The 18,917-nt window shown below is 41.7% G+C and overlaps 1 protein-coding gene across 12 annotated transcripts in view; it reads right to left on the bottom strand.

Annotated features, from left to right (window-relative positions):
• Positions 1-18,917, bottom strand: part of TEAD1 (TEA domain transcription factor 1) — a 262,497-nt gene that overhangs the window by 10,136 nt on the left and 233,444 nt on the right. For all 12 annotated transcript variants that reach the window (XM_019948063.3, XM_033862575.2, XM_033862576.2 and 9 more), the window contains 2 exons: positions 8,321-8,461; positions 3,181-3,333 (listed from right to left, as the gene is read on the bottom strand). In XM_019948063.3, coding sequence (XP_019803622.1) covers positions 3,181-3,333; positions 8,321-8,461 — 294 coding nt within the window. The remainder of the gene's footprint in view (positions 1-3,180; positions 3,334-8,320; positions 8,462-18,917) is intronic.

Here is an 18,917-nt window from a genome sequence, read left to right as displayed (position 1 = left end):
CCAGATTTCCTGTGTTTTATTTGCACTGTATTTCAGCAGCTAGTACAACCTTTCCATAACTTAGCCGAATCAATGCAAACATTCTCAATAACCTTTGAGGTGGAGAGGGCAGACTTGAGCACTTTGTAAACAGAGGTAACTGAGGTCTGGAGACTTTAAATGTCTTACCCAAGGTCATAAAGTAGAGCTGAGTCCTAAACCCAAGTCTTCTCATTCCATGACCATGACATCCTGCAAAGTGTCTTTTCCATCAGTTCAAATCTTAATTTACGTCTATCACTGGCTCTGTGACCTCAGGAAGGACTAACATTCCTTATCCATAAAATAGGGATAAAAATGACTTCACAGTTCTGCAGTGAGAATTTCATAATTTATCTACAAAAGATTCAGCACTGTGCCTGGAACCTCTATGATCTACTTTACCTTCTTGCAGACTTTCTATGAAAGACTATATCCTATTTAGGCTTCATACTTGAGATGAAGGAGGAAGGAAAAAAAATGTTTCTAGCAACCTGTAGGTCTGAATATGACCTCAAATGATGATCGAAATCCTTGGCCCACAATTCAGTCGCTGTCTTCCCCAGTCTGATTGCCACCATTAAGTCCCCAAACCTACAGGGTCACCTCAATTCCTGAATCATTCTGACGAAACCAGAGTCTAGCCCACCAGCCAGTAAGGCATGGAACCGGCCGTGGTGACACAGGTTTTGTATCTAATGTTCCTAGTAAAACACCTGCAACTGTGTCCAGCAACTGTCATCCTGGCCATGTCCCTACACCTGAGGAAGTGCTGAAAAGTATGATCTCTCCTGTTTATCAGTGAGATGACTTCATTTTCATTGCCCAGGAGTGCTGGCTTAATTTCAGTTTTTCTACAGAAAACTATTATTTCTAGCAAATATTTATTTGCTACTAATTCTATATTTATTTGCTTCTGATTCTTCATATCAAAGGGATGTATATAGTTGCTTAATGATACGTTTTAAAATTAATTTAACCTGGTAAGTTAAATGGATGGCAGTCATGTGTTCCAAGGGAGCATTACTGATATAGTTACACGGGTTTTGTGGGTAATAGATACTTACAACTTTCCCTGATCATATTTATCTTGGCTGTGCCGTGAAGTCGGGTTTTAGGGACTGAGGACATATTCCTTAACGTGCTGAAACAGTCTCACTGGTTTGTAAGAAACATCTAAGACTCCCTCCAGAAGAGGGGGGGTGGCCATCCACTCAGAGAGTTTTGGTTAATTTCTGAGGCAACTGAATGTCCACACCAGGATGCCACACACACCTTCCGGTCATCTGAGCACTAAGGTGATCCATCTGTTCTTAAATAGCAACAAAGAACACCTATATGACAAGTACCTGCCAGCACCCCAAACCTTGAACTGCTCAATTTTCACCGAAGACCGTTAAAAAAAGGATACTAATGAATAGTTATAATATGGTTTCCAAACTTTCTCCTGGACTGCTAGTTTCCAAGTTTCAGAGGGACATGGACACATATGAGAATCCAGAGATTCTCTCCTTGGAATAAATGAAAATTAGATGTAAAATTATCTGTCTGCCAATTGTATACCCATAATCACGTGTCTGTGAACTCTGAGGCTCCCTGTGGCTCACTTAACCAATCCCCTATAGCAGTGGGTCTCAACCTGGCTACACACCAGAACTACCTGGGGAGCAGTAAAAATAAACAAAAACCATGATTCTGGGTCCCATCTTTCAGAATTTTTAAAAGCTTCCTGGATGAATATCTTGATATGCAGAAGGTTTTTAATTTCTTGATTTTTATTTATCTTTTTTTTTTTTTTTTTTTTTTACAGTGGCATACAAGAGCTGGCTCCTACTAGCTCTGAAAGTTATTGTTAAATATGAAGGAATTTCGTGGGCTGGACAAATGTTGGTAGCTTGAAATTGCCCATGGAAGCTGTATCTGCAACAATGGAAATGGGCAAAAGCTATGGATCAGGGCTTTGGAAGGAACTAGGGGAGAGCCTTTTTTTTTTTTTTTTTTTAAACCAGCACATCACTGATTGAGAATCACTGTCCTACTGAATCCAAAAAGTACAGGTGAAGAATTCTTGCTCTAAGTATTCTAGTTCTTAAACCTGGTAACAAAGAATAACAAAGTAGGCCTTCAGAGGGCTGAATATTTGACCACAATATTGTCCTGCTGCCCCTTTTTGTAAAATTGTTTCCACCAAATTTTGTTTTAGCATTTTGCCTTTGGTTTAATCAAGGAATGTTATTTTTAAAAAATTCGCTTTATGAAATCCATTACTGCATATTTTATAGGTATATTTTGAGAGGAGCACTGTACTTATTAACCTTCCTAAGTAACCAAATGAAGTCCCCGTGAGAAACTGTTTTAAAGTTAAATTTAGGGGGAAAAAAACACACCAAGCATTGCCTGGGGAACCAGAAAATTTTCCCATCATGGGCCTTGAGCACCATTGCTTTTTCCTTGCCCTTTAGCTGCCCATTAAGTTTGACCATACTTTTCAGCCCATAAATATTCTCCCCCCGCTCCTGGTTATGCCACTGACTGTATTCTAGTTTACATTTCTCCTGGTACTGAGGGTTTATACTTTGCTATATTAATGTATGTTACTTATAATAATAAGGTCTTGTAAATCCTTCATGAAATGAGTCTAGGTATGTTTGAAGCACAAACCTGCTGACTCGGCTTTTGCCTCATTTATGATTTGTATACCATGGTGCTGCTGAGACTCACACTTAGCTAATACTGGAATTACCCAGGGAACCTTAGAAAACCTTAGAAAATACACATGCCCGGGCCCTATCCTCACAGACCCTGATTTAATTGATCTAGGATGCAGCCCTGCTATCGGGATTTTTAGATATTCTCCAGGTCTTGCTAATGTGCAGCCAGAATTAAGAATCCAGCTGTATCACCCTCACCCTCCCTCCCCAAATTCCAGTTCTGCTAAGCTTAGAAAGACCGGCCAGGTGAGACCCCTTTCTCTTCCACAAACTTGAGCCAAACTAAGTTTGCCCTATGGATGTGTGAATTCAACTACTGATTGACCACCTGGGGCCCAGCCCCACAGTCTAGTCAGTTCCCCTTGGCCCAAGCCCCAGCACCTCCCAGGCCCATCTTCCCCACCAGCCTCATGGCTGAGACTGACAAAACTTGAAAGAGACAAACAGTTACCAATAAAATTGTGAAGTTTTCCAAAACACTGTTCATCATATATTTCTCTGGTAAGTGTTTGAGCTTGTGGATGAAATTGATCATATATTCACACATCGGGGAGCGGTTTATTCGGTATACAAATCGGCCATTCTCAAACCTTGCATATTCCGTCTGTGAGGGAAAAAGGATTTGAGCATTTTTACACCTTTGACTTCAAAATACATAAAAAAGATATTATTGCCTGTAAAAGCATTTTACGTTTTCAACATGAATCACCTGCTATATGCTGCACTACTTATGTAGTTTACTTCATTAAAAAAAATCCTATCTCCAAACTTAACACCATACTCAGAATCCATTATTTTTCTGGAATTTTTTTTTTTAAAACTTGGGAAGATGACAGCTTTAAAGAAAAGTTGTATAGATGCTTTTCAGCAAAGGTTAGAAAAAAATATAACTGCCTGCTTAGTGATTCTCTACCTCGAGATCTGTGAGAGCAAGCCCGGCCAGTCACAATTCTTCAAAGGGCCCATAGAAAATCCTTCTTTACTGTGACAAGGCCTCACAGGCCAACAACCAATGCAGCTAATTTCTCTTCTTTAGGAAAAACTACTTCACACTGATCATGAGCCCCTGACTGTGTTATGTCTTTAATTTTTTCAAAAAAGGGGTTTTTAAAAAATATATACATGCGGTTTGAAGATCCCACTGAAGCACTTAGAAATAAGAGAGACACTCGTAGATACTCTGGATCAAAGAGGAATTTAAAAAGAAATTACAAGCTATCTAAAGCGTAATGAAAAAGAAAATATTTACATCAAACTTTTGGGACTCGATGAAGCTATACTTGCAGGAAAGCAGCTTCATGTCTTCATCATTAAAGATGAAAAGTTATAGAACTTAGTACACATCTTAAAAAATTAATAAACCCTACAAAATAAACCAAAACCAGTGAAAACCAGGAATAGGAAATTAATAAAGATAAAAGCTCAAATCAATACAAAGGAAATTTCTTTTAAGATTTTTTTGTTTTGTTTTGAGGTGGACCTTTTTTTTTTTTTTAAGTCTTTATTGAATCTGTTACAATATGCCTTCTGTTTTATGGTTTTTGGTTTTTTGGACACGAAGCATGTGGGATTCCAGTTCCCTGACCAGGGATCGAACCCGCACCCCCTGCATTGGAAGGCGAAGTCGTAACCACTGGACTGCCAGGGAAGTCCCGTAAAGGAAATTTAAAATGTAGACAGGATATAAGAACTAGTTCTTTAAAAAGACAAAATAAAATAAATAAACCCTTCACAATCTTAAGAAGGAGAAGAAAGAAAAGAGACAAAACCACAATTACATTATTGTTCAGAAGATTTAGAGGAGGTTACTTTATGTAACTCTTTGGCAAACAACCAATCAACCAACCAATCAATCAATAAAAGCAAAGTAAAACCTAGAGGACAGGATGATTTCCCAGCAAAATACAAATTGCTAATACTGAACCAAAAAGAAGTAGAAAACTCCAATAGGTCAATTACTGTGGAAATGACTAAAAACTATTTAGAAATCTACCACTGAAAAAGGTCCAAAGACCAAATGGTTTCACAGCTAAGTTTTATATAATCTTTAAAGAACAGTTATTTTTAATGTTATTCAAACAATGCTATACCATAGAAAAAGATAGGTATTCCAATTATTTTTATGAAATTGATGTATATTCAATACCAAAAGTTGATGGTTTATAAAAAAGAAAAGTATAGATTAATATCACTTATGAGGTGCAAACATTTTACGTAAAATAGCAAACAATGCATCAAAGTATCCAAAGTAGAACTTTCTTCAGGAATGCTGTGGTGGTTCATACATAGGATGTGCGTTAACTCATGATGTCAACAAATTGGAGAAAAATCACATAGTGAGAGTTGCTGAAAAGGCATCTGATAAAATATTGCAGCTATTACTAATAAAAAAATTTAAGTAAAATAGGAATAGAAAGAATTTCAATATAAAATAAAGACTATTTATAAAAACCAATAATAAGTTTAATCCCAAACGTCAAAACATCAAAACTATTTCTACTGACATCAGTAACCATACAAGGATACTCACCATCACTATTTCTTTTATTTCTTTTTACAACTGTGTTGGAAGTTTTAGCAAATGAAGAGAAGGTGAGAAAATAATAATAGTAATAATAATAAAAGTGGCATGAACATTGGAAACGAGGAGATAAAATAAAGTCTTCTCTTTTTGCTGCTGCTAAGATAATACAACAGAGAAAACCCATGAATCTAGGGGGCAAAACCCGCTGGAGATAAATAAGAGAATATGGTAAGATGGCCAAATAGAATACAGATATGCAAAAACTAGGACCTTTCTTCTATTCTAGTAATTAAAATCTGGAAACTGGAAAAATTGTATTAACAAATTATATAATATTTAGAGATATATTTAACAAGAAAGGGATAAACCTATATATGAAAACTAAAATCTTATTAAAATAGATAAAATGAGATAGAAATGCAAATAGGTTCTTGATTGGAAAGATTTAATATCAATAACACATCAATCTGTCCCCAAATAATATCTAAATCTAATGCAATTACAATTAGGTTGCTCAGGACTTCCCTGGCAGTCCAGTGGTTGAGACTCCACACTTCCACTGCAGGGGGCGCGGGAAGATCCTATATGCCGCGGCCAAAAAACAAAACCCCAAAAAACGATTAGGTTGCTCAAACAAGATTTTTGTTTTTCTTTACATTTTTATTTTTATTATTATTTTTTGAGGTACGCGGGCCTCTCACTGTTGTGGCCTCTCCCGCTGCGGAGCACAGGCTCCGGACGCGCAGGCTCACCGGCCATGGCTCACGGGCCCAGCCGATCCGCGGCATGTGGGATCCTCCCGGATCGGGGCACGATCCTGCGTCCCCTGCATCGGCAGGCAGACTTTCAACCACTGCGCCACCAGGGAAGCCCATTTTTTACATTTTTAAAATGCTCTTATAGTTTGGAAGAATAAATGCTGGCTACCTGCCTAAAAAATATATGAAAAAGAAGAGCAGTGAGATTGACTTGCCCCAGCAGATATCAGAACATGCTATAAAGCCACTGTAATCAAATCAACACAATACTGGGACATGTAGAGATAAATAGAGGGTGGAATAGAACAGACTCCAGGAACAGCACCCAGTATATGCAGTAACTTAAAGGGGACAGATCCACTCAGTTGGAAAATAAATGATTTAATAAATGACTTTGACACAAATGCCTATCTATTTGGAAGAAAATATAAGCAGACTCCCATTTCACACCAAATGCAGAAACATATTCCAAGTAGATTAAAGGCTTAATTACAAAACTCCACCTGCCACACCACAGCACGTTCTCCATGAAAATGCCTGGGATTTCATCAGTCGAAGACAACCTTTCCCTGTTCCCTGAACTTATAAAGAGATTTGGGTATGTTAGCTGAGGATGAACTGAAGAATAGTTTGACATCTGGGAAACTGAGTTACCTATCTGGTTCACTGTTTCTCACAGGTACCTGTCCAGGCAGGAAGTCCATCTACAGGTAAGCCCTGACAACTTGGCCATTTGGTAGCAACAGTAACACTAACTAACCTTCCATGCTCCCAACCACCAGCAGGTACCTTTGCTTCCTCCTTCTCAGGGGAGATGGAGGTCATGTGGCTCCAGGTCTCCCAGCTGTGTCTCATTACACAGCCACATTCTCACCCACCCTCTCCTTGGACTTCCCAGACACTGCCTTGAGCTGGTTTCCCCCCTCCCTCACCCTTCTTTGTCCTCGGCTTCTCTGTTCATGTCTCCCTTTCCACCTACCCTAGGTCTGGCTGCCACTCTCCAAACTTAATCTTGATCCCTATTTTCCTTGCTATTCCCTCTCTGCAGCTAGCTCTCCATTCCCACAGCTTTGATTATCCTTAATGCTCAGGATTCTCAATTGATATTTTCAGTCTTTACCTGTCTCCCAAATCCTAGTGTTGCAGCTATATTCGTCCCTGACTATTTCCAGTTGAACATCTTATTTACTTATCTCTGCTGGTGGCTACACTGTCCTCCTAAGCATAAAACATGTGATCTTTGACTCTTCCTCCTCTTTAATACTTAATATCCAGTCAGTTTCTAAGTACCATTCAAAATGTCTTCCTGAATTCCACTACCACCCTTTTAGTAAAGCTCATGACACCTAAGTTTACGGCTACCATCTAGTCAACTCACTTACATCCTCCTCTACCAGCATAACCCTCCTTAACACCATTCTCAGGATGCCCATCCTGTGCTCGGGAAGCTATGAGGGCCTGCAGCATCCCAAATCCGCCTTGTTCAGCCCAAAGTCTTGAAAAACATCTCCTGCTCCCTCTCTCCACCCAATGCATCCTCTCTCTCACGCCTCAACACAAAGTCAGGTTGGGCTCCTGGACCTGAGAGGTCCTGGACATCTGTGAATAAACACCACTCACTGAGCATGGATGAATTGGGTGATGGGTAGAAGACAATGGAAAGCACAACTCTAAATGAAATCACCTGCAAACATTATTCACAAAAAGCAACCCACCCCAGGAAAATGAACATCCATTTTTTGAAGGGGAGGGAGGCATGAACTATAGAGGCCATAAATAGGTTTTTGGTCCCAGTATATACTGAAATATGTTTAAAACAATTAAGATGAAGGGAGTGGAAATGGCAAAAGCAAAAACCAAACTCAAGGCATCAGGGTTTTAGAAGGCAGGTGCCAATCAGCTGAGGACCACCTTGGTTGTTATCAAGATGCCTGGAAGTGCCCTTGAACCTGGAACCTGGGGTGGGAGGGGTACCATCTACTGGGCAGCAGGGTCTATCTCTAACAGATTCCATATCAGCCCCCCCTCCATCCCCCCATCCCAAGGCCACCTGCAGGACTGACACACTGGCAAGCACAGGGCTGACTTCAGACAGTCGGAGGGCTGGCATGGGATTACTCCTGGCCTTCTTTCTTTCAGTTGCTTTCAAATCATTTTGCCTTCTTAGAAGTAATGGTGTGTGTGGGGGGTAGGAGTGGGAGGGGAAGGAGAAGACACCAGAAAAATAAAACCCTCTGCCCCAGTTTAGTTTTAAAGGAAGGCGACAGGCCGCCCTGAATGAAGGTTCCAGCATACAGAGGACAACTTACCTCTACTTTTTCTACTACTTGCTTCCCAAAGGAGCAAACTTTGGTGGAACAGGTGACTGTCATGTTCTCAGAACTCTCATACTGACTGGTCACGCCGTAAAAAGCCCCGGCATCATCTTGAATACTGCAGTTTAAATCCGCCTGTTGGAAATGAGATGGAGGTGGGGATTACTCTCTCATCGCAGGAGTCAAAGCAGTAACCATCCGGGTAAGACCTCCACCATGCTGGCTGGAGGGCAGTAGCGGGCCGGCGTGGCTCAGAGAGGTGGTGAGGTGACGCCTCGCTAGAAACAAGTTCTATGGCTCATCCGTTATTTTTTGAAGAGAATGCTAGTTTGGGCAGTCTTCCCTTGAAATAATGACATGCTATATGTATGTTTCATTTTACTTTCTTGTATTCAGTAGAGAATACTATATATCCTTGTAATAAGACATTCACGAGGTCTCTGAAATATGTGCAGAAAGCAGTATGTGAATTGTATTCATATTCACTAATCTGTAGATATAGTTAAAAGAACAGGAGATTCTGTAGCTGACTGGCCATTTGTTATATAAGTAAAAACAGATACCTCGTTAACAAATTACAGCACCCAGAGGGGAGACGGTTCCTACTAAAGACTGGCTTACAAAGATGCAAAATAATTAATACAAGTTCCCACTCATTTAACGTATTTATGATTACTTAGTGAGGCTCATGCTAGAAACAATACAGGACTACAAGCCAATATGGGATGTACAGAAAATAGCTTTAATTTAGATAGAAAATAAGTACCATGTCAAAGGTACTCAGTTTGGACAATGGAAGCATTATTTTCAATTAAGGGTATTTACTTTCAGGATGGTTAAGATTTGAACATGCGGAGAAGGGCTGAGAGAACGCTTGCACAGAAGCAGCCTGGAGTGCTTCATTCTAGCTACACCGTGAGGACTAAGGAGACTGGGAGGAATGAGTTTGGAAACGCCACAAGGGCCCAGGTAGAGGAGGACTAAGTAGGGGTATGGGTTGTATCCTGTAGGAAATGGGAACCTATTGGAAGTGTTGACACAAGGAAGTGAGGTGATCAGAGCTGAGCTTCAAGGAGAAGTGTCTCAGAGTGGTATAATGTTCACCGCAGAGGGAGGCTGGGAGGCTGCTTCAGCGGCTAGATCACTGACGGACGGTCCCCTTCCCTCAAATATCTACTGACCCTTTCCTGCACACTAGGCACTGGGTGTGGAGCTGGGGATCAACGAGTCCACATAGCTTAAGATTTAGGAGTGGGGACATCGCAACAGAAATAAGCACTCCTGAGATGGGCACAGAGACATGAGAACAAACAGTGGGGAGGGAGCCCTTGGGGTCAGGGAAGCTTCTGATGATGACGCAGCTCAGATCCAAAGAGAGAAGCGCTGGCATGGGTCGGTGGATCATGCTGTAAGAGAGAGTGTATAAAGGGCGCTCGGCCAGAAACAAGGCTGGAACAGAGAGAGCAAGGAGAGAGGGTAGCTGGGGAGGTGGGGGTGTGTGGAGGGGTGCGGGGGAGGGTCTTACATCCTAAAACCAAGGGACATATGAGTTTTAAGTACATAGGATAGGGCCAGTGACAGTTTAGGATCAGATCTGCAATCCAGAAGGGCACCCCTGACCACAGCTTGGAGACTTGAGAAGAGAGTGAGAATGGATGAGTGAGGTGTGTCAGGAGGCCTGGAAGAAGTTCCAGATGAGGCATGGTACTTGGGCTACTAGGATGACTGCAGAGAAAGAGAGGGGGATCTGACATACAACGAGACTATCTCTTGCGAGGTGTGGCACGTTTTGGCTAGCTAATTTTAATACCTTGACAGGTACTAACCGCCATGAAGACCTGAGTCAGCCTATATATATTTTTAATAAGGATCTGCATTTCAATTTCCCTCTTGAATTGGGTATCAGGAAAATCTCCATTTTCTTAGGTAAAACTTCGGATATGCTGGCTTCAAATAAAAGGACAATATACTTTATATTCCCTTTTCTTATATGCCAAGAAATTCAAAGTTAAATTAAGTGTTCAACTATAGTCATTAACTTATTCTAGGTACTTCTAATAACTACTAACAACCAGTGTCCAGCTCCTGTTATGGGATTCCAATCTACTTTTACTTGTACTTGTCCAGTTTTACATTATCCATAAATTTAGTATTGCTCCCTCACATTTTGGTTTTTGAAATTTTATGGGGCATAAATTGTAAATAATTAAAAATGCCCAGGTGTGCCTTTTGCTCACATTCAAAGGTTTGACATTTAGCTCCATGAGAGAGCAGTTTAGCGGGGAATGATGGAGGTCTTACCCTGAGATTTGTATCTCAGCTCCTTAAGGCTGAAGAGAGGCCCGTGAGTCTATGTGGGCTCCAACCTCCAGTACAGAAAGATACCAGTGTGTCCTAGGCACACAGGAGCTCTGACACTGGGTTGTCATCCAGCCTTCCAGGGCGGGTATCACCTGCTGTGAACTAAGAGAGGGCCTTTCAGAACTTTGAGCGGGTCCTGCCGCCAGCTGAGAACACAGAGCTCCGAGAAGTGGCTCAGGTGTTTTGCGGGGGTGGGATGACCAGTGATGTTCTTTGTGGGATTGATGCTCTTACTATTATGATGTAGTTTGTGCCAACAAGGTTTAACTTTAAAAAAAAAAAAAAAAAAAAAAAAGTAAAAATATGCATGTGGAAAGGAAAAAAAAGAAATCAAACTGTAAAAACGATGTACGTTGTATTTCTACCTTGAACTTGCCAACCTCCCTAGATGACCAGTGTTTTCTATTTCTCAAGTGTCCTTTTAGAGATATTTAGCATTTAGATATTCAAACATACACATTCCCTCTTTTCTGCACAAACTGTAGCATTCTTCTAAACCTGGCTATAAATAAATAAATACTTCTTAGAATTCACATAGTACTGATATAGAATACCAGTTTTCAAAAGAACAGCCCTTTAAAAAACTGAACAGCCACACTTTTTGGTGGCTACGTATTATTCCATTATACAGATGCACCATAATTTAACATGTGCTCTACTGATGAATATTTAGAATGCTTCCCAACAACAGTGCAATAATAAGTTAAGTGGAACAGGAAAGGTCCATTAGAAATTACTTTTACTTTGTTTACATTCAATTTTTAAAAATTCCCTGCTTTGAAAATGGGAATTAATGGACCATAAATACACTGTTAACTAATACTGCAATTTAAACAAACTCATTTTGATGTAATCAAGTTGTTGTGAAGGACTGGTGAACAATCAAAAACAGTCTGGTGTTTGTGGTGTAAGGGGTGGAGTGTGGGAAGGAGCATGGGGAAATTAGCAATGTGCAGGGGAGTCAACAGGAGAGCGAGCACATGGGATTGGGTTACTTTTTAAAAACTATCAACTTCAAATTACATCAACTTAACCAGGAGGGAGGTTTCTTAAGAATTGCACCTCAACTCCCTAGGCACAATGTTTTCTTTTCTTTCAATGCTCCATTTTTCACTTTGTTTACTTCAGTGGCAGTATTTTTTCATATACAATTTTTAAGGGTTACATTCCATTTACAGTTATTACAAAATATTGGCTACACTCCTGTGTTGTACAGTACATCCTCGAGCCTATCTTACTTATACCCAATAGTTTGTACCTCCCACTCTGCCACCCCTATATTGCCCCCCCACTCTTGTACTGGTAACCACTAGTTTGTTCTCTATATCTCTATAATATATTTTGTTATATTTTGTTGTATTTTTTAGATTCCACATATAAGCGATATCATACAGTATTTATCTTTTTGTCTGACTTATTTCACTTAGCATAATGCAGTGGCAGTATTTTTGACAAGCAAAAGATTTACAATGTAAACAAACTACGAGTCTTAAAATCTAAAGCAAGCATAGAAATATACAAAATAATCCATACAAATTCAAAATGTTACCCAAGTTTATAATGGCATTCACCATAATTTGATGTTAGCAAAATTGCAGAAAACTTTCACAGCTTTTATGTTTCCACCTCTGTGAGTTTCCACGCTTAAGTAATACTGGTGCTATAGCAGCAGCACACCTAGTAGATTTGACAGTTAGAGTGGATCATTTTTAAGACCCCCTTCCTTTGACAAAATTATCTTCAGTAATCATCAGCACTGTTTCACCGTTTTAAACTTTAAACACAAAAACTCTGAAAGTGGTAACAGAGAATGACGTAACTCTAGTTCTACTTTTTCGTCTTCATAACTACTGTGGCCATTTCCAAATCACAGAAGCAGCAGCACTGTGTGGACTGCAGCTCCAACGATTCCAAACTGTTAGAACTTACTCTAGAATATAAGACTGAGTCTTTAATCACATGTGTTATTAAAGAATAAGTAACATAATGGATAAGCAATATAAGTGTGCTGGTTTGAAGCATATATATGTGTGTGTGTCTATACATATATACGAAATAAAATATATATGAAATATATATACGAAATAAAAGCCCAACACTAATTTTACCAGTTGTTTAAGGTTTAGGCCAACAAAGGATTTTTTCTTTTTGAGGAATATTTTATTGATAGCATTGTTTAGAACTGTGGGCACAGTGTGATAATAAAAATGACAACCATTTTTAGATGGTTTTGCCATATAAACTTCTCTGCAATGAACCTCCTTAATGCCTGCACCTGGGGCAGACCATTCCCACCCTCTCACCTTTGGTTCACCACTGTCCCTTAGAATTCCCTAAATAATTTAATTAGTTTTAATTCGGAATGGATGACCCGTAGGTACAATGTCAGGAAGTATCAAAAATGAAGGTATTCAAGAATTCACATTATGAAACTCCACCATCTGAAACAATCTCAACAAAGTATGAGTTTTAAAGTTGTTAGGATTAACTTTTTTACATAAAATTAAAGTAGAACATACATTCAGAGAAGTGTACAAATCACAAGTTTACAGACTGGTTAATTTTTATAAAGTGAACACACCCATGTAACCAGCACCCAGATGAGGAAATAGAACAGAAGCCCCCTCATCCATGCTCCCTTTCAGTACAATCAAACGCCCCATGTCACAAGAGTAATCTTCATCCTAAAATACTGTACGTTAAGTCTGGTTTTGTGAACGTTTCACAAGTGGAATCACATAGTGCTGATTCCTCTGTGTTTAGTTCTATTTGTGCAGCATTACAGTGAGAGAGCCATCCATGCTGTGGTGTTCATCTATCCTTGTCACTGTAGAGTACTCCACTGAATGGACTATACCACCACCTATCTCTTCTAGGGATGGACATTTACAATGTTTCCAAATTGAACCTATTATGAAGAGCGCTACTCTGAACATTCAGGGATAAGCATTTGATGAACTCATGTGTGTACTCCTGTTAGGTGTTCCTAGGAGTGGAATTGCTGGTCATGAGATCTATGTGCACTTTCAGCTTTCATTTAGATAAGAGGAACAGATTGGTTTTTGAATTATCTTGCTTTCCTTAAAAAAGTTTGAGACAACTTTGTATTTAAGTATTAGTGTATATTTAATAGGTTAGATTTTAAAAGACTTCTCAACTAACAGTAAATAAGCAATTTGCTATTACAACTGCTTTGCAGTTACTTTTGAACATGGAAAATAATTACACAGCCATCCAACCATATCATAGTTGTTCTTTGGGAATTTTCTAGGAGGAGGTATTGACGTGAAAGATAATTATCTGTCAGCTGATGATATTATGATTATCCCAGAAAGAAATATGGTCACTGAACCCCCGTGGAGCAAAGGTAATATCGAAGAAAGAATGCTAACATTAAATCAGCAACAGAGGAGGCAAACTCTGTAATGAGTCTATGATTCGTGCTGAGTTCATTATCCACCCTCTCGACTCATTTTTCCCAACTGAAAACTCAGGGCAAACGTATTTCATATAGTTCTGAAGGCAAGAAAATGAGGGAAAAAATGCTGGTGTCAGACATACAAACTATTTTTGCCTAATCAGCTCTTATCTGATTACAGGATATTTTCTAAAAGCAAATAAATATAAAAATCCAAGAAACAGGGACTTCCCTGGTGGTGCAGTGGTTAAGAATCCATCTCCCAATGCAGGGGACACAGGTTCGAGCCCTCATCTGGGAAGATCCCACATGCCGCAGAGCAACTAGGACCGTGCGCCACAACTCCTGAGCCTGAGCTCTAGAGCCCACAAGCCACAATTACTGAGCCCACGTGCTGCAACTACTGAAGCCTGTGCGCCTAGAGCCCGTGCTCCGCAACAAGAGAAGCCACTGTAATGAGAAGCCCAAGCACCGCAACAAAGAGTAGCCCCCGCTCGCCGCAACCAGAGAAAGCCCACGCGCAGCAACGAAGACCCAACCCAGCCAAAAATAAGTAAATGAATAAATAAATTAATTAATTTTTAAAAATCCAAGAAACAACTAGAACCCAGCAAACTTATCCTTCCAACAAATTCCAAGTTCAAACGATATCCTATCCTCCGGGTATAAGCCAGCTGTTGGGGCCCAGGGCAGCCCGTTCCAAAATGTGCCTCAATGGCGTACTTATTTTGGATTAAAGTTACTTAAGAAACAACCAATGGAAGAGGTTGACCCGCCCCTCGGTCTCCCTGAAATCAGGAAATAAATCTCTCATATGAAAGGTATACTTCCTGCGTCTGGAGGTAGAAGGACACCCTCATCACCAGAGATGGAGAATTTAGGGCCGAGAAGCCTTTTAAACAAACCTTGTTACTTTAAAATTTTACTTCCCCAAGCCCAAGCCCTGTTTAGATTCTTCACTAATTAAGCACCCCAAACCTACGTCTCTTTGTCCTGTGATTCCTCACAAATTTATCATTTGTCTAAAAAGTATAATAGATGCCTGCTTCAGCCACTTCTTAGGTCCCATTTCTGTGTGAACTCCATTGCCATGAATTAAAAATTTGTTTCTGTTTCTCCTATTAATCTGTCTTGTGTCAATTTTATTTTCAGTCCAGCCACAAGAACTCAAGAGGGGTAGAAGGGGAAATTTCCCCCTCCCTAGCTAGTCATGGGCCATGTTCTAAAATGAAAAAAAACAAAAACAAAAAAACAAGCGCCTTGCCGATGTGACTGGAGAGGGCAAGTCCAGGCAAACGGGCCCTTCTAAGGAATCTTTGCCCATTTTGCCCTAGAACAGAGACCCTCTATATGAACTGGGTTCAGAGACCAGCTCCTTCTCCTACCACCTAAGGCAGGAGTCCTTTCTACAGTATCCTGACCTGCGGTGCCTTCTGGCTAAATACTACCTTCAGACACAGGAAAATCATTCCTTTAATAAAATACTCACCATGTCCCGGGCAGACCTAATTGTTAGAGAGTTCTTTTTCCTGTTGTTATTAGTCTTCTATTGCTGCTTTAACAAACTACCAACAATTTAGTGATTTAAAACACCACCAATTGATGGTCTTCTACTTCTGTAGGTCGGACATCCAACACGGGTCTCACCAGGCTGAGATCAAGGTATTGGTGGAGCTGTGTTCGCTTCTGGAGGCTCTGGGGAGGATCGGATTCTTTGCCTCTTTCAGCTTCCACATTCCTTGTCTCTTAGCTCCTTGCCCCATTTTCAAAGCCAGCAACACCAGGCTGAGCCCTCACATTGCCAGCTGTCATCTCTCTAGACCTCTTCTCTTGCCTCCCTCTGCCACTTTTAAGGAAACTTGTGATTTACCCACTCACATAAGCCAAGGTATTTCCCTGTCTGCTCTTAGCGACCTCCACTCCCCCTTTCCATGTAATGTAATACACCCCCTAACACTGTGGTAAGAACTCGGACATGCTGATGCCTACCACACCCGTTACGTTGCAATCGGCTTCCCAGCCGCTTCCACCTACAGCTCTGCCTTCTGCAATCACGCAGGCCTAAGAACACTGCTGTAAGACAATCCTGCAACCGTCTTTCATTTCCCCCCTCATCTCACCTTTCCACTCCCCCTTCACACCACAGAGTTCTTCAGGTCCTACTGCTTCCTAGGATCCAAGTTCCATGTTTATTTTTATTAAACTCCATCCTGACTTCAGACCTCCCTTCCATCTAGTTCAGAGACTTGAGAATCCTGAGTCTTCACCTGTCATCATCTCATCTCAGACACCTGACGGACAGCATGGACAGCGGTCACTCCTCTGCGTCTCACTCTCCGCATCTCTAACCTCAGAGAAGATCTGTTTCCAAAGCCCACCACTGTGATCAGAAGAGAGAACGTATACGAGCCTCATCTGTATACTGAAACGTGCCACATAAACATAGACCACTCCTGTCAACCCAGGGACTTCAACACAGACCTGGACAGAGATTAAAGACAGAGCCTCAAGTCACATCTCCAGAGGTGTGACCCAAAGTAGACGGTGGTTCATAATCAACAAACAAGATAGACGCTTTCCCCCCAGAGCCAGTCTGAGTCCCAATCCATGCTTATCAGGTGAGCAGCACAGATGCAGCAATGGCTTTTTTCAAACAGAAAACTTAGTACTTTTTCTGATTTGTGAGTTTATAACAAGCCTTAGGTTTTAGACATAACTGCTCAAACAGGTACAAAATTACAATCTTTCCCACAAAGATATGATTAGAGATGTCATGAAATTCTGCCTGGAAGCAAAAAAGGCCATCGTTAATAAATGTGTGGGGAATGGATTAAAAACTTGAGGATCTATATGCGGGCAAGTCCTGGAAAACAGTGTAAGGTCGAAGTAGAAGCAGGTTACAATGCTAGGCAGAGAAAGCTGACTGCACCAGACAGCAAGGAAACAAAAAAGTGAAACATCAAATTCCCTCAAATTCTTCCCTAAATAATCCTTCTCCTACACACTTGTTACTTGTGCAGCTGAGACATGTAAGTCACAAGACAAGACTTCGGCTTGGTTTCTCCTCTGTTACCTCTCACTCAGCAAGCGTATTTGTTCATGGATGTGTTCCACTGCTTCATTTCATGTTTTTGAAATTGAAGGAAAAAAAAAAAAGCAATATTCTTCAAAGAACGATTCTTCCCATTTCATGCGTGGGGAAAACAAGGCCTAGCCCAGTTACGTAGGATCCAGAGTCCTCTGAGGGGAGGGCTGGGCCAGGGAAGGGGCTCTGCAAAACCTCAGGCCTCTGGAAACCTGGCTCCAGGTGCCTGAACGACAGGGAAATGAGTGTGAGGGTTGCCAAGGGCGGAATGGAATGGTGCAGCTCAGGCAGAGGCAGCGTTTGGCTGACACAATTACTTTGTCACTGGCCTCAGAAAGAAAAGGCCTGCAGGAATAAAGGGGAAGCAGATCAGTCCAAAGGCAGGGGAGAGGGCTTGGGCACGGGGTAGGAAAGGAGCAGGCTGCAGACACTCCCTTCCCACTGGCCTCTCCCTTCCACCTGGAGGGCTTGGAAGGGCTGGGCAGGAATTACTTGGTTGCAAAAATGAAAACATCAAGAGGATTGTCCCTGACAAGAGACAGTATAATAGGCACCGATGGATGCAAGGAGACGCTGGCATTTTCACCACTTTGAACCTCTCCTCTCCATCCTCTCCCAGCCATGATCAAAGGACCAAGATTTCAAATTGTGAAGCAATTTTTTCCAATGGCAGCATCTGGCTCCTTGGCAGGCAGCGCTGGGAGCCAGGCCCTGTCGTGGGCGTCCATCCAGGCCTGCCACGTGGTGAGGCTCGGCCAGGCAGGGCACCACGTGGGCCTTACAGCTGCTCCCCCAGGCGCCGCAACAGCAGTTGCTCTGCCCTGGGCCGTGAGCCGGCAGGCAGAAGTGCTCCAGGAGGCAGCCCGGGCAGGGGACTCTTGAGGCTGCGGTCTGCTCCCCAACCCTCCCGCCTGACTCATCTGCCTGCATCTGCCCCGTGGCTTCGGAGGCCTGGGGTGCGGGAAGCTGGGTTGACTGTGGGACAGCCGCCACGCCCCCTCCTCCCACCCCCCGGGGGCAGGTCGACTTGCATTTGGGGAGAGCGAGAAAGCTGCCCAAAGGGAAGGGAGGCTTTGAGGGTGTTCGGGCCATGGTGCCCCTGCCCGGTGCAACAGGACGAAGCTGTAGCTCTCCGGCCACAGCTGTTTTAAATAAAAATAACAGGCATAAACTCAGCCCCCCCCCCCCAACTCTTCAAGTTACTTCCCACGAACTAGGGCATATATTTACATCTACAAAATAGAAGATTTTAAAAAACAACCACCAAGAGCCCCTTTATAGTGCAGATCAGCACCCATTTGAATTTCATCAACATTTAGTACTTCAAAGAATCTTAAAAGCTTGCTCTAATTACAATAGGCACTGCCTGAAAGACTGGCTGTTTGCATTGCAAATTCCTACAAATACTCGCATTCATTAAAAAAAAATTCAATTAATATCGCCCACACAACTTCAGGTAACTGCCACCGGTGACTTCACACAGTAGTAGCTGGGGTGAAAGAGCAAAGGTCTCAGGTCCTAGTACAAAGCAGCTGCACAGGCCAGTTCTCTCCACCGGAGGCAGTTAATGAGTCCTGGGCGCCCAGCTGAGCTGGCCCTTCACCCAAAGCATTCACCAGGCAGGCGAACATCGGCCAGAGACCACCTTTTCCAGACCAGAAAACAAGGCCTTTTTTCTGGTCTGGAGTTTTTGTGCATGAACAGTCTTACACAGAACAATAACAACA

The sequence above is a fragment of the Tursiops truncatus genome, chromosome 8 (assembly GCF_011762595.2).
Source record: "Tursiops truncatus isolate mTurTru1 chromosome 8, mTurTru1.mat.Y, whole genome shotgun sequence".
NCBI lineage: Eukaryota > Metazoa > Chordata > Mammalia > Artiodactyla > Delphinidae > Tursiops > Tursiops truncatus.
The sequence above is the reverse complement of the archived record's forward strand: the minus strand, read 5'-3'. Positions and strand labels throughout refer to the sequence as shown.